Raw genomic sequence first — 17,109 nt, 5'->3', positions numbered from 1 at the left:
TTAGCCATCCTGGCCTCCAAGGAGCACTCTGGCTGCACTTCTTCCAAAACAGATCTATTGTTATTAGGTGCCGTCAAATTGGTTCTAACTCATAGAACTCAGAACAAAACCCCGCCCAGTACTGGTCCTGCGCCGTCCTCACACTGTCATGTTTCAGTCAATGTGTAACTTCTTCTCATAGGGGTCTTGAGTCACTTCTGACTCAGGGCGATCCTGGGTGGGTTTGAACTGCTGACCTTGTGGTTAGCAGCCCAGTGCTGAGCTTTCAGTGCCACACCAGGAGTCTGTGGGGCAGTCCATTCTGCCCTATCCGGTCACAGTGAGAATGGGACACCAGACAGTATTGTAGAACCCCAGGTCCTGGAGCGCCCTCATGTGGTCAGATTGAAACAGATCCACGTTTCAGTGAGCAAATCAGCATGGATGGAGCTCACACAAGGCAACAGTGAGCAGCCATGGAGCTGGGTGAGTTTGTTAAAGGAAGCTCTTTTTTTTTTTTTTTTTTTTAAAGCATTCCAGTTCTCCCCTTAACGACATGCTACCACAAGGCCTTCAAGATCAGTGATGACGATTCAGATTGAAATAGGATCTAGTTTTCAGAAGGAGTTCTGGTGTGGCGTTGTAGGATAAGCACTGGACTGCAAGGTTGGGTTAACTGTTATTATTAACTTGGATGATTGGTTGGTTGTGTGCTGTACAATCACTTCGGACTCATAGTAACCCTGTGTAGGGTTTCCGAGACTGAAAATCTTTACAGGAGCAGAAAGCCTCATCTTTCTTCTGCAGAACAGCTGGTAGTTTCAAACTGCTGACCTTCAGATTCACAGCCCAATTCGTAACCACTACGCTACCAGAGCTCCTTATTCTTGTGAAATTGGAGGGATTGTTACTTCTCTTCTAGCAATTTAAAGGGCCAGGGATGGCAGGATCGAATGAGGTGTTTTCTGGGCCTGAAAGGAACAGAAGTGGAAGGGTTAAACTCTCCCAGAAAACCAGTATATGGAAAGGAATGGGACCTGGGTCAGGCACCCACGCTGGAATTGAAGGTCTGAATGACAGAATTGGCTGCCGGGGGAGTAATTTCTGCCCCTCCGAATGGGGTCAGTGAGTTAGCAGTTAGTTAGTGGGGTCAGCAGATGGGTGTCACATCCTTCTCACTGACTGAGTGAACTGAAGGGGAGGCTTGGTCTAAACCAAGCCCTGTGATCGCAAGTTTCCCCAAAGCATGCTCTGGGGCCCCTCAAGTGCCCCCTGCATTGGCAACTTGGGTGAGTTGGTCATTGAAATTATGTTCCTTTTCTTCTTGGTGCTTGGAGCTAACTTTATTTCTTTAAGGCATAAAGTCAATTTGGGAGTATTTGATCTAAAAAAATGCAGTTGGAGGGTCCAGATGGTGGTCATCTTGTCCCCTGGAGGCACTTTGAGAAGTAATAAGGACATGAATGCTGGCCCACTAGCGTCCAATTTCATGGGAACCAGGGGCTGTTTGCAAACAACGACAATCCAGTTTGTGTTGTGTGTATATGTGGCGTGTATGTTTAAACTTCTGACAGTTTGTTTAAGAGCCGAGGAGTAAAACAAAAACACGAAAGGAAACTTTCTTCCTCTTTTTCCCTTTCAGGTATTGACTTAGGTATACCCCCTCCTCCCCCAAGCCGTTTTCCTAAGGGGCCTCGCCTACCCCCACACAGGAACCAACCATACTTTTGAGTGAACTCTGTTAGGGATTAGTCATCAAAAACTCACTCTCGGCTGGAAAAGGGAGAGTTTTGTTTGTTTGTTTCTGCAATGGCCTCTATTTCATTCAGCTCATTAGCTCAATTCTTAGACAAGACCACTTCTTCCTGATGTCCGAGAAGACAAATTTCCCTTTGCACCTAAAAATAAATAAATACACATGTCAGTCAAAGAGAAGGGAGGGCACCTTGGCCTTCACCCCTCCCCTTTCCTGTCCTGGTGATGCCAGGCTGGGCTGGGGGCAGGGTTTGCTTGGCCTCTACCTCCTTTCCTTGCTTATGTCCTCTCTGCTTCCTGGGCTCCAGATTGTAAGCAACTTGGTCCCCATGGGTGTATGTGTGTGCATTGTGTGTATGTGTACATGTGAGCGTATGCATGCACATGTATATGCATGTATGTGTAGGTGTGTGAATGTATATGTAGATTGTATATTTGTGTATTGTACGTGTATGTATATATGGCTGCATGCACGTACAGATGGACTTTATGTATGTGTGTATGCATGTGTATGTGTGTATAGGCATGGGTGTATGTATGCATGCATCACACAAAATGCACATGTATGCATATATGTGTGCACATTTGTGCACGTGTGTATGCACACACGATCACATATGCGTATAAGTGTAGATGCGCCCATGCATGGGCATATGTGTATGTATACGTACCACACACGTGTGTATATGCATGTATGCCTATGTATGCACCCATATACGTATTTATGTAGGTATGTGTATTATATGTGTGCATGCATATGTGCGTGCGAGTGCATGTGTGTGTAAATGTGTGCTGCGTGAGCATGTATATGTGAATGCATGTGTATATGTGTATACACGTGAGCATACATGTGTGCATATGCATGTCCAAGCACACGTGGACATGCATGTGTGCATGTGTATTTCTGAACATGCGTGGGCATGTTTGTATGAGTATGTGTGTAGGTGTGTAGGTATATGTGTATATACATATAGGTGTGTGTGTTGTTGTTAAGTGCTGCCGAGTTGGTTCCGACCCATAGCAACCCTGTATAGGGTTTTCGAGGAGCAGCTGGTGAGCTTGAACCACCGACCTTACAGGTCAAATGGATTTGTAGTTCCGCACATTAACCTACAGCGCCACACCAGGACTCGATATATATGTGTAGGTGTATACATATGCATGTGCATATAAATATGTATTATGTCTGAGCATACCTGGGCATGTGTGTGAGTATATGTGTGTATATATGTAGTGTGTATGTTTGTCTGAGCATATGTGGGCATGTATGTATGTGTGTGTAAGGTATCTGCTCTTTTTCAGTTCAGCATTAGGCAGGAAGGTTAGTATTTATTGCAAATGTATCAGGAGTGAGTCTCAAGTCAAAAAGAGAATTTGATTTTGCTTCTTAGACTACAATTGCATTTGTTGTCGTTGTTACGTGCCATTGAGCCCGCTCAATGCATAGTGACCCTGCGTAGGGTTTATGAGGAGTGGCTGGTGGGTTTGAACCACCAACCTTGAAGTTCAAACTGACCTCGATGTCCACTGCATATCCTATGACGCCACACCAGGACTCACACCTACTTTTAGTATCGTCCAAATAGGCAATTGGAGTCCTGGTGTGGCACCGTGGGTTAAAGCGCCAGACTGCAAAGCCGTTTGAACTGCAAGGTCGGTGGTTCAAGCTCACCAGCTGCTCGTTGGAAACCCTATACACGGTTGCTATGGGTCGAAACCGACTCGACAGCACTTAACAACAACAAATAGGCAATTAAAAAAAAATTCCCTCTAGGTTAAATATTCTTGCTTTAACAAACAATAAACATGCAATTTCATTTTTTTTAAATTATCATTTTTGGCCCAGGATGACGAGAAACGGTTAGCATTCTTTGCAGAGAGAGTCTTAGCAAAGAAATCTTTCTTCCTGCTGGTTTGAGGAGGGATCAGAGTCTTGTGGACACTGTATCTGCCTCAGTGAGGAGACCTGTTTTTCCCTGATCCTGCCTGGGCCATTTCCTTTCAGGGTGAAAAGTCCCAAGGCTCAGGGCAGTGAGGTTTGTAAACGCTATAGCTTCCATTTCCCACGCCTGGCAGCGACCATGGTTTTGGAGGCTTCCCCAAAGGGTGTTATCTCCAGGTTTGGTCACAAGGTGTAAAGATGCTACCCCAGCTGCAAGGAAAAGCCCTCTGGTCTTGGCTACGTGAAATGTGGAATCCAGACAGTTGGAGCTGAGAGCCACCAGGCCCCAGTAGCAAATGACCCCTCATATCTGGGTTTTTAGAGAGAGTTTTTTGGGAACATATTTTCCAAATGCCTTTTTGCCAAAGGCACATTTAATCTGCTTCTAATACAGACAGACTTCTGTCCCCTTTGTTCTATGTGTAGTTCATATCCGGGTATGTTAGGCGGCATCTGTGGTAGATTTGCAGGAGTTAATCTACAAGGATACGCCTCTGTCAGTTCTGATGTATACTTGCATGTGTGTGTGTGTGCACATATGGGGCCCTGCATAGAATGCATATTTGTAAACATGAATGTGTGTATATGTCAAATTGGGGTGTAGATATGTATCTGAATACAAAAGTGTGTATCTGCAGCAATGACTGTGAAGCTGGCGCCGCTGGACCAGCCAGTGTTTCATTCTATTATGAACAGGGTTGCTGTGAGTCGGCACCAACTCAAGGTACCTAACAACAAGATCAGTACTGCACACTGACAGTGAAGTCATCTCTTAGCGGATGTGGGAGGTGGTTGCTAAGTGACCTCAGCTGTTCTCTCCTCTCAGAGCAATAGGAGCAGCCTGCCCAGGAGATTGGACTCCACCCACATCCAAGGAACCCTCAGACTTACCAACAGAGGGTACAAGGGCTGGCCCTCTTGATTCAAGGTGGAATCACCCCTGGGGGTTCAGGATGGAGCTGGACTCCCATGAGCCCCACCCTCACTTAACTCCTTCTCTGCCCCGTTCTCAGGTGGTGGTGGTTGGGGGGAGCCCTCCCTCAGTACATCCTAATCCTTGTTTCAGGCTTTGTACTGAGCAACCCAGTCAAAGACAGCACTTTGATAGATGTGCACATGATTGTATAAACATCAACTGTGCACATGTGTGTGGATGTGCCTCTATATAAGGAAACCCAGAGGGTTTGGGAGAGAAGACAGAATGACAAAGAACACTAGTTTTATAATGTGGAAGTTAAGGACTCTCCAGAGACTAGGAGAAGCCTGCTTAAAAAGTGGAAATTAAAAGATGCTTTAGAAGAAAACACACATATATATATTTTTTTATTAAATCAGATAAAGAAAAGTACAGTATACACGACTATCAGTCAATCATATCTACTTTGAGTTACATTATTATAGACTCATGGTCCTGTTTTCTCCTCTGTACAGGTATTTTTTTTAAAAAGGACCCCAAACCCAAACCTCAGGTATTTGAATCATCTTCTGTAACTTTTTATTAACTGGGGTTACGGGGAGGGTTTTATCAGCGCACATCCTGAGAACATTAGGAAATTACAGACAGACTTGAGATAAGTGTCAGACAGAACAGATGAAGCAAGTCCCTCAGCCATCTGAGAAACATTAATAATGTAAAATTGCAGAGACCAAATCTTTGTTAGTGATGTAGGACGCGGGAACAAAAACGGAGGCCTTGGCGCCCCCTGGTGTTGCAAAACTAAACTTGCGACTTCATGTAAATTTTTTTTTTTTTTTTAAGTTGTAATCCTTGCCCTGATTACTGAGCCTCACAAAGTAATTGTCTGCCAAAATCATTTCGAGCCCTCTCCAGCCCACTGTTTCCCTCTCATCCATGTCCTTCAAGAACAGTATCTGACATATCTTTGTTGTAGACATATATTCCATCCCAGAAAGCTGGCAACCTCCCCAACACAGAGCCCATGCCCTCCTCCTCTTAAATGCAAACTTAAATTGATCTTATTCTCAGAGGTTGAGCATGTATTTATACTACAAAGCTTAATTCCTTCTAACAGGCTGATTGATTTGCAACTTAGTCAAATTTACTACCTCTGCCAGTTATAGTAATTTAAGGAAAATGCGTCCCTCTCCATTTTACCTCCCCCTGCTGAGACACCATCAACTCTTCTGACCCACTAGTTAACCTGCGGAACCATCTTCACAGCGATTTACCCGGAAGGACCGGACCAGAAACAGCAATAACACACCTAACCATACAACAGCTCAGGCTTAATGGGTAGGCAGAATTTCGTTGGATGGCCGTGAGAATCAAAAATATATACATGGAGCAGGTAGGGGAAGGAGGTTGAAGAGGGAGAAGGCATCTTGGTGGCAGGAGAACGTGGTGGGAACGGTGGATTGTTTACTTGGATTTGCCAATGGGTCCAATGGAGACCGGATCTGTTTGCACCTGGGCGTCCAACATCCGCTTTGATCCCTGAAGAAAGAGATAAAGAAGTGCTACCCTATTGGAACCGAATCGACGGCACTTGACAACAACAACAAACCCATTGGAGGTTCGTAATATCATCAGCAAGAAACTCCCCTTTACTTATTTGGTGTGGGTGTCTCTGAGTGACCCAAACAGTTAAGTGCTTAGCTACCACTAACGGAAAGGCCGGCTGTTCTAGCCCCACTAGAGGTGCCTGGAAGACAGGCTTGGTGACCTCGTGAGATAGTTTCATTCTGCACACATGGGATGATCATGAGGCAGACTTGACTTGACAACAGCTAACAATTGTGTCAGGAGCTAAATAAACACAATGTATTTGAGGCATGACCAACTGTGCTTAGGACTGCCCGTTTTTTCGTTTTCTGTTCCATTTTATGACTAAGAATATGCACTACATACAACGCTGTAACACATCATTTGCTAATGTTATCAGTCTCAGATGTTATGCTGTTCAGAAAATACTGCTAATATTTCTCAAATGTTAAAAATCTGCCAATTGTTAAACATTATCAAAACATTTTAAATATGATTATGCTCTATATCAAGTCATGAGAGTGAAATCTACATCATGTCATAAAAGTGAAATCTACATCATGTCATAAGAGTGAAATCTACATCATGTCATAAGAGTGAAATCTACATCATGTCATAAAAGTGAAATCTACAACATGTCATAAGAGTGAAATCTACATCATGTCATGAGAGTGAAATCTACATCATGTCATAAGAGTGAAATCTACATCACAGAGGTGCAATTGCTAGTTGTAACAAAAAGAAAGTTGGGCAATATTCAATTTTAAATACATGCAACTGAACAACTGTCATGAGTTTAAGTTCACTGTTAATACATAGTTACTTTATTGTAGACCCAGCTGATAGTATTCAGAGTTCCCTACCATAAAAAAGCATCAGTTATTAATTTGAAATGAAGTTTTGATTTAGATCAGTACCAATTTATAAGTCATCGGAACGGACCCGGGTCCTAATTCCAGGACTACATCCTATTCCTGAGCTGTGGATGAAAGAATGATCAGTTACCCAAGTTACAAGTCCAGTTGTGTTACTTTCTAGCTTGGTGAAATCTTGGAGAAAATTCTTAATGCCTTCATGTTTCAGACATGATGCAACTGATCTCAGAGGGACAGATTAAAGATGAAGTGAGTTCACACCTGCAATGTGCTATACCTGAACTGGAGTAAGATCTCCCCAGCCCCCACTTTTCAATTAGAGCTCACATTAACCATTTCCTCTCCAGTCACCCTCTAACCACATCATTCCATTTTACTTTCATACAAATCATCTCTCGGAGATGACTTTATTGTCATTTTATTTAACATCTGGCTACTCCACCAGAATTTATGCTTTGTGGAGTCTGTTTTCTGCAGTCTTCATGCCTGGCACACGGTAGGTTACAATACACAGACAAAAACCGGTGCCATCGAGCTGATTCTGACTCAGAGCAACTCTAAAGGAGAGAGGAGAACGGCCCCAGGGGGTTTCCAAGGCTGAAATCTGTATGGAAACAGACGGCTACCTCTTTCTCCCACAGAGCAGCTGGTGGGTTCAAACTTACCACCTTCTGGTTAGCAATATTTAGCTTTAATCAGATGTCACCACGGCTCCTTATATAGTTGTACTTGTGAAGAGCCATCAAGTCAGTTCTGACTCATAGTGACCCTGTATAGGGTTTCCAAAGAGCAGCTGGCGGGCTTGAACTGCCAACCTTGCGGTTAGCAGTCCAGTGCTTATCTTACAGCGCCACACCAGGGCTTAATAGTCACTGAGCGTTGTTGAATAAGCTCTATGAGTTAGGTACTATTATGGTTGTTATTGTTGTAACCTTTTTGTATACACAGTGTAATTTTTACAGTAACGTTAGTGTGCACTTCTGTGTTTTGACTAACAGAGTCGTGTAATAGCCAGCACATCCCACACTTTCAACAGTTCAATCGCCCCTCAAAATGGAACAAACAGAACGCAACAGACACATTGTGAAACATGTAACTAACGTCACTGAGCAACTTGTGTAGAGATGGTCACATGGAGTCTACTTTACTATGTAAACTTTCACAAAAAAACAAAGCCACAATAAAACATGATTTTCAAGAAGACAGAGAATTCTCTTGTGCCCCTGTTTCAGACCATGGGGTCTAGTGATCTGTTCTTCACGATACCCAATATCTAGTTCATCTAGCCTCCTCTCTTGGTATATTGTTGCTACTGGCTTTGGAGTCAGCCCTAACTCTTGGCGACCTCACATGCAACGTTAGGGAGCATTTCCTGTCCTCTCTCACCTTCGTCATTGTTGGTTTGTGTGAGCCCCTTTTTTTGTCTCTGCTCATGCTGAATGCCTTCTAACCTAGGAGACTCCTTTTCCAGCACTATTTTACATAATATTCTATTTTAAGCCATAAGGTTTGCATTGGATAGTTTTTAGAAATAGACCACCAGTCTTTTCTTCCTAGTCTCTCTTCATCTGGAAGCGCCACTGAATGCTGTCCACCATGGGTGACCCTGCTGGTATTTAAAGTACCAGTGACCTAGGTTCCAGCATCATAGCAACCCACGAGCCACCACAGTACAACAGACTGACAGCCTTGTTGTAGATCTATGGGAGGTGGGGACTTCCAAGTGTTCATGGAAAAAAGGAATTAAAGACAACAGAATTCTCCCATAAACTTTTAGAAACCCCTCGTGTCTCTCTAATCTATATCATGGCTCTGTGAAAGGAATGGATTTCGTGAGTGTTAAGGGTATTCTTGAATTTCTTTTCAGGCTTGACACGCAATACCAGTGGTCTCTTTGTTAGACTCTAAGGGGAAAGACGGAGCAAAAGAGCTGAGTGAGGAGGGGAACATCCGGGATCAGGACCCTGTGGGAATGGTGGGCTCACCCTGCCCTGAGTGAGGCTGGTGGGCATCGGCCAGTGGACAAGCAGTAGCTCATCTCCTTGGTGCCAGAAGCTAGGCTGGGCTAGCTGTGATTGCCTGATCTTGGGAGACAGGCCCAGCTCGGGGGTCTTCATGTTTGATGGTTGGAAAATGTCAACAAAACTCTGCTCCCAGCCCGTCTCCGCCTGACCATGGGAAGACTCAGGACTAAGGGTCAAGGAGACTGGGACTGACCTTCCCTCTGCCTCTTACACCAGGTGACCATCAACTTAATTCCCAACGCATGGCGCCTCCATGTGTGTCAGAGTGGACGTGCACTCCACGGTGTCACCAGTGGTTTATTTTGGGATGTGGATTGCCAGACCTTTCTTCTGAGGTGAGCAGCTGAGCAGGTTAACTCAGTGACTCCGTGAACCACCCAGGGTCTCCCTGCCTCTACAAGCATCAAAGGATAAGCTGCTATAAAAGACAAATTAGGATAGTGCACTTACTAAAAATATCTAGTTTTGGGGATAGAGCAGAAGGTCATGGCTGACAAAAAATAACATAAAATGTGCATGTTATCTGCTTTAATAAAAACATGGTGGCTTCTCTGCGCCCTGGCTTCCTCATAAGTCTGTGAAGTAGGAGTAAGTATTCCCACCTTTAAGGGCTGTTGCAATAATTATGAGATAATGCTCATGCACAAGTCTGGACCCACGGGAGAAGTCACGTGAAGAGAGCTGGAATTGAACTGTTGACTCCATCTCTTCATTTTCATCATTCCGCCCAGACCTCCATCAACTCTCCCTGGCAACCCTGAAGTGTGTTCACTGGTGTCCACTTCTGTCTCGCCCTGTGACAGCCATTGCTCTACCCCAACAGCAAAAGGCGTCTTTAAAATGGTAAGCAGGGCTCAACCCCCTTTGCCAGCTTCCTGGTTTGTGCTGGGTGATATCTCAATGTGGGCACGGCCCCAATCAGACCTCCTTCCATGACCCACCTGACAACTCCTTTCTCTGCCTCAAACACATACACTCATTCCCACCCCTGGGCCTTTGCACATGCCGTCCCTACCTCCTGGGATAGACAGCTTTGCTCTCGTCCTACTTACTGTGCAGTGGGGTCGATTCCGACTCATAGCGACCCTGTGTGTTACAGACTAGACCTGCCCCATAGGGTTTCCAAGGCTGCTATCTTTATGGGCACAGATCACCAGGCCTTTCCTCCCGGTGAACCTGATGTTGTTGTAAAGTCTGCTGAGTTGGTTCCGACTCATAACAACCCTGTCTATGGTTTCCAAGAAGTGGCTGGTGGGTTTGAACTGCTAACCTTGTGATTAGCAGTCCAGTGCTGATCCTATAATGCCACACCTTGTGGAACCACTAGATGGGTTTGAACTGCCAACTTTTCAGTGGAGCACTTAATCATTGGGCCACCAGGGCTCCTTTCTTCTTGTGTGGCGCCTTTAAATTCCTTCCGTCTCAGTTCAGACGTTGTCTCTGCAGATATACTCATCCAAAGCCCTGCTGTCTCCTGACAAATTGTGGCGTGTTCCCTGTGCATTCTCCACATGCATAGCTTCGTTTATTAATTAATCTGATTTATAATTCCACATTTCCCATTAGAATGTAAGGTCTTCAAATCAGAGGCCTTGTTTCCCTTGGTCACTGAATAGGACGTGTATGGGCCCCTGGTGTGGCGCTGTGGGATGAGTGCTGGACCGCAAGCTTGGTTTGAACAGCAAAGTTGGCAGTTCAAGCCCATCAGCCACTCTCAGAAACCCTATATGGGGTTGCTATGAGTCAGAACAGACTTGAAAGCCCTTAACAATAATATTTTCTGCAAAGGGACAGAGAGCGCATATTTTTGCCTTTGTCATCATACAGTAATTACTCAGCCCTGGCAAGATTGAGTAGTGTTTCTCAACATTGAGCCGGACTGTGTTCCAATAAAACTTTATTTACAGAAGCATGTCACGCGCCTGCTTTGGCCCTCTGATTGCACTTCCCTGACCCTTCTCAGTGCAGGTGTCTGCGAGGCATTCTATAAAACGAAAACCAACTGCCACTGACTTCACACTGACTTCACGTACTGACTCACAGCAACCCTATGCACAACAGAACAACACATTACCCAGTCCTGGGCCAACCTCACAATCATTGCTACACTTAAGTTCATCACTGCTTCTACTGGGCCAATCCATCTCATTCGAGGTCTTCCTCTTTTACTCCAACCCTCCACTTTACCAAACATGATAGCCTTCTCCAGTGACTGATCCCTCCTGATAATATGTCCAAAGAATGACAAGATGAAGTCTGGCTATCCTGGCTTCCAAGGAGCACTCTGGTTGTACTACTTCCAACATACATTGGTTTGTGGCAGTCCACGGTACTTTTAATATTTTCCACCAACACCATAACTCAAATGCATCAGTTTTTCTACGGTCTTCCGTATTCACTGTTTAGCTTTCGCATGCATATGAGATTATAGAAAATACCATGGCTTGGGTCAGGCGCACGTTAGTCCTCAAGCTGACATCTTTGCTCTTCAACACTTTAAAAAGGTCTTGTGCAGCAGATTTGCCTAATGTAATATGTCGTTTGATTTCTTGACTGCTGCTTCCATTAGCATGGATGGTTGATCAGAGCAAAATGAAGTCTTTGACAACTTCAATCTTCTCTTCATTTATCGGGAAGTTATTTATTGGTTGAGTGGTGAGGATTTTTGTTTTCTTTATGCTGAGGTGCAACCCATATCGAAGGCTGTGATCTTTGATCTTCATCGGTAAGCATTTTATATGCTCTTTGCTTTCAACAAGCAAGGTTGTATCATCTGCATATCACAGGTTGTTAATGAGACTTCCTCTAATCCTGATGCCACGTTTTTCTTCATATTATAATCCAGTTTCTCCGATTATGTGTTCAGCACACAGATTGAATAAGTATGGTGAAAGAATACAACCGGGTGCAAATCTTTTCTGTTTGAACAACTGCCTTTTGGTCTATGTACAGATTCCTCATGAGCACAATTAAGTGTTCCGGAATACTCATACTTCACAATGTTGTCCATAGCTTGTCATGATTCACACAATCAAAAGCCTTTGTGTAGTCAATAATGCACAGGTAAACATCTTTCTGATATTCTCTGCTTTCAGCCAAGATTGCTGACTCATGGCGACCCTAGATAGGGTTTCCTATGGAGAGGTCAGGAGCCAAGAACTGTAAATCTTTATAGGAGTCAATGGCCTCATCTTTCTTCCATGGAGCAGCTGGTGGGTTTGAACTGCTGACTTTGCTATCAGCAGCCCTACGCCTAACCCGAAGCACCACCAGGGCTTCTTAGGCATTCTATGAGTATTTGTTAAATGAGTGAACATTTGGTGGATGAGAACATCTGAACTCTTCTCCACCCAGTCTTTCTCTAGCCTTACAACCACTGCAGAAGTTGGCTTTGATAAAAATAGCTAAAAACCACAATGGGAATCATCCCTGGGGTGTTGCTAATTTTAAACAAATGATCCTCCAAGAATAAGTCACAGGCTGGAAAAAAAGGAAAAAGGAAAAGCATCTCAAGTCGTTCCCCAAACATCTTTTCTGGTCTCTTAACAACTCACTCCTCAAAACGTGGTCTTGGGCCAGCAGCTTGCCAGCACTTAGATGCTGGGCAGATGTGCAGAATCCCAGAGCCCACCCCAAACTACTTAACCAGAATCTGCATTGTAACCAGATCCTCGAGTGATTCAGGGCCCACAGTAAATTCGGAGAAGTCCGTGCTAGTAAACCCAACCCAGTCTCACCTGGGCTGATGGGGGAAGGCACTTCCCTCAAATAAACACTTGGACATAAACCACCGCCGCAGGCACAAAATGCCAATCTTGGTCCCCCTGATATTTGAACACCGCACTTCAGTGAGAACATGTCAAATGCTGTCTGGTTAGGTTGAGGTCTGCGCTGCATCCCGAGAGAGGTCCATTAATAAGGAACACTAACGTAGCGTGCTGTTGTTATTGTTAATGCTGTGGAGTTAGTTCCGACCCATAGCGACCCTCTATAGGGTTTCTGAGGAGTGGCTGGTGGATTTGAACCACCGACCTTGTGGACCAAACTGACTGTGATCTAACGCTTTACCCTACAGGGCCACACCGGGACACCAATGTGGCACAGGACAGAAAAACTATGAGTGAGTATGCTTCAGAGCTGCCTTTGCAGTCAGTATCTCTTTTAATTTCAGTATTCCTTCAAAGTGGGAAGTCCTACTCCCCACTTGACAAAGAGTAAGCCAGGTCCCAACCTCCTTGTTCTGAACATACTCAAGCAGTTCTATGGAGAGGTCAGGAGCCGAGAACTGAGGTCTCCTGCCAACAGCCATGTTGGAATCAGATCCCCCAGCTCCAGTCAAGCTTTCAGATGACTGGACCCCAGCCAGCATCATGACTTCAATGTCATGAGAGATCCTGTACTAGACCCACCCAGCTAAGCCACTTTCAGAGTCCTGGTCCACAGCAATGGCAAGAACGTAAATGTTGGTGGCTTTAATTTGAGGGGTTATTGGCCAAGCAGCCACAATGCCTACCACACTTCTTGAGTGTTTAGAATAGTACCTGACACGTTGTTGTTGTTGTTGTCTAGTGCCTTTGAGTCGGTTCTGCCTCAGAGCGACACTGTGTAGATTTTCCGAGGAGATTGGTGAGTTTGAACCATTGACCTTGTGGTTCAAACCAAGCTTGCAGTTTGAACCAAAAAAAAAATATATATATTTTTTGAAGGAGTGCTCGCTTGCTAATAAAAATCTCAGTGTGTGACGACATTTGATCTGGAGCTTATTTTTATCGTCCCATTCTTGGAGGCCAAGATGGCCAAACTTTGTCCCTCACACTTCGGGCCTATTGTCAGGAGGGACCAGTTGCTGGAGAAGGATATCATGTTTGGTAAGGTGGAGGGTCAGAGAAAATGAGGAAGACCCACAGTGAGATGGATTGGCAAAGTGGCAGCATCGATGGACTCAAGCGTGGCAACAGTAGTGAGGTTGGCCCAGGGTCGGGCAGTGTTTTGTTCTGCAGCGCATAAGGTCGCTATCAACTCAATCGCACCTAACAACAACAACAACAACTCCACAGGAGAAAAAGTGTAGGGCAAATAGCGCTTCTCAAATTTGGTAAGCAAACAGTCAGCCGGTGGACTTGCCATCATGCATATTTGACATGCATATTTGGTTTCTAATATGCTCCCTGGAGATGCTGTTTTTTGGGGACCACATGTCGGGCACAGGGACCTTTGTTGTCAGTCTCAGAGTTACTCCAGGTGACAGAGGAGAAGTACCTCACAAGGTCTTTCTAGACGCAGCTCACCAGGTCTCTCCCAAGGAGTGGCCGGTGGGTGGGACCATCAGGCTTCTTAAGGGACCCATGTTGTTGTGGTTACATGGCGTTGAGTCAGTTCCAACTCATAGCGATCCTGTGTAGGGTTTCCGAGGAGCGTCTGGTGGGTTTGAACTTCTGACCTTGTGGTTTGTCGTCCAGTGCTTATCCTACAGCGCCACACCTTGAGTCTCCATAGTAGTCACGAAACTGTCTACGGATAGTCATCAATATCTACAGATAAGCTAGAGAATGGAGTTGTTATAAATGATCCAATTGTTGTTAGGTGCCCAGTTGGTACCAACCCATAACGACCTTATGCACAGCAGAATGAAACACTGCCCGATCCCGGGCCAACCCCATTACTGTTGCCACGCCGGAGTCCATTGATGCAGCCACTTGGCCAATCCATCTCGTTGGGGGTCTATAGGTTGAGAGAGTTTGTTTTGCTTAACTCCCCCACTTGTCACTCGCACTGCGTCTTGAAGGCAGACTCCCTCCCACTCCCCGAACCCTCTTCTCATGCTGATGTGGCGTTCTGGTCCTCTTCATGGCTCCTAGACAGGCCTGACTGAGTTCCTGGTGGGTTTTTATGTTCCATCATTTTGCTTCTACTCTGAGCCATGGTGCTCCAGGCCTTCCTCCTTGCTTGCCAGAATTTACACTGGACTGCGAATCGCAAGGTCAGCGGTTCAAACCCACCACCCACCCCTCAGAAACCCTATACAGGGTTGCTGTGAGTCAGAACCGACTTGACGGCATACCACCAACACCACTATGAGAGATGTGGTCGTTAGCCTCCTGAAGATAAAAGTCTAGGGAAAGAGGCAAAGGATAAACAAAGGAGACACAAAGCTTGCAAAAGTTATTCATGGTTTCATGTCTGGTCTCCACTTATCCCAGGAGCTGTTTAATCATCCTGTGTACCAAGCGCCTAGGGCCTAGGTCACAGCTCTGTGCACTAGGGACCTGGGTCGAGGAAGTCTCCCTGGTTCCTAGCTCGGCAGGAAGACATCAGTGATGCTCTGAGTTCTCTGCCCATCTCTCCATTCCAACCAGGCTGCCCTTCTTACTTCGTGCTGTCTCTCCATCACACCTTTGCACCTGCTGTTCCCACTGCCTGGAACATGCTCTATCTTCAGACCTCACCTCCTCCACAGGCAAATCTAGAGTCTCCCCTTGGCTGTAACTTCCTCCAGGAAGCCCTCCGTGAAGCTCCTTTCAAACCCAGGTGCTCTGTCCAGGCTCTCATTCCCTAGCTTTTACACACACCCCTATCACTCCACACCTGCCTCCAGGCTCCAGGGTGGCAGTGCCACGGTGTTCTTCCTCTCTGAGTCTAGTTCAGTGCCTGGCACACAATCATTGCTCAATAAACATTGGACACATGTCGGCCAGCCTCCCATCCGGCCTGACCCTTTGTGGGTAGGAACCACACCCCTTGTCTGAGAGCCCAGGAAGGAGAAGAGGAACAAGGCCACCTACCAGGCCCTTCAGGAGACCCCGGAAGGACTGCCTTTGCTTCTCGGGTCTCTTGCTCCCGCTCTGCAGAGAGCTGACCTCCACCGCGCCCTGTTCCACACATGGGGCTGGCTCTTTGGCTTCGGGCTTGTTGCTTTTCTGCTTGTTCATCTCGGCTGCTGATTTCTTGTCCTTTGAGTTGCCGTCCTTGCCCTTCTGACCAATGGTGGCTGGCTCCGGCTCTGGTGGTGTGGGGACCTTCTCTGTGGAGTCTGATGTCTGTGGCAGAGTCAAACAAAGCACACTGTCAGAGGTTACAGGTCAACTCCTGGTAGGAGGTGGATCAAGTGTGTGAAGACAGAGATGTTCTCAGGTTGGATGATGCCTGTGCTTTCATGAGTTCTCAATGACAAGAAAATAAAAATGTGCAAACAGTTATCATGAAGCAAGGCCCTATGGGAAGTCATATATTTGTTCATCTAACTACGAATGAATCTTCTACTCTTCCAGGTAGCATTCTTTCCCTTATTCGGGAATCAGAACCTGGGGTTTCCTTGCGCAATTGGCTTATTACCTACTCCACTTTGATTAAGCAAATGAGTCCCACCCCTGGATGAGAGCATGTGACTCAGCCTGGCCAATCAGAGTCCTGAAGTCTCTGTGATTGGGGTCAGGATTTTTGTTGTTGCTGTTAAGTGCAGTCCAGTTGGTTCTGACCCACAGTGACCTTGTAAACGGTTTCTGAGGAGCTGATGGTCAATGTGAACCACTGACCTTGCGGTTCAAACCCATGTTGTGGTCTATTGCATTAACCCACAGCACCAGATAAAAACGGAGGAGCCTGGTGCGGCACCGTGGGTTAATGCGCTGGACTGCAAGGTCGGATTGAACTGGAGGTCGGTGGTTTAAGTTCACCAGCTGCTCCTCAGAAACCCTATACAGGGTCGCTTTAAGTTGAAACGGACTCAACAGCATTTAACAACCACAACAGTCTCAGGACTTAGCAAAAATGGCCAAGAGGGAACCTTGTTCCCTTTCCACTGGATTTGAGGCCATGGAGAAGTAAGCCTGGAGCTACTAGAGCCAAAATTTATAACATCATTCATGGGCCATGCAAAATTATCAACTTAAAAATTAACCTGCTGGGTGTGGCAAGACCTGGGGACCCTTGGACCCAGAGTCAGTGACATAGCCACAGAGGACTAGAGTGGAGAGTGAAGTGTCCAGCTGATAAGAAGAGAGGGCATATGCACAAGAACGTCCACACTTGCAG

The 17,109-nt window shown here is 45.7% G+C and overlaps 1 protein-coding gene across 1 annotated transcript in view; it reads right to left on the bottom strand.

Annotated features, from left to right (window-relative positions):
• Positions 1-6,056: 6,056 nt before the first annotated feature.
• The window catches only part of BCAS1 (breast carcinoma amplified sequence 1), a 135,660-nt gene continuing 124,607 nt past the window's right edge, over positions 6,057-17,109 (bottom strand). The window contains exons 12-13 of the mRNA XM_006839322.1: positions 15,861-16,115; positions 6,057-6,131 (exon numbers count right to left, since the gene is read on the bottom strand). Of these exons, the coding sequence (XP_006839385.1) occupies positions 6,057-6,131; positions 15,861-16,115 (330 nt within the window). The remainder of the gene's footprint in view (positions 6,132-15,860; positions 16,116-17,109) is intronic.

Source organism: Chrysochloris asiatica, unplaced genomic scaffold (assembly GCF_000296735.1).
Source record: "Chrysochloris asiatica unplaced genomic scaffold, ChrAsi1.0 scaffold00023, whole genome shotgun sequence".
Classification (NCBI taxonomy): domain Eukaryota; kingdom Metazoa; phylum Chordata; class Mammalia; order Afrosoricida; family Chrysochloridae; genus Chrysochloris; species Chrysochloris asiatica.
This window is presented reverse-complemented; position numbering and strand designations above follow the sequence as displayed.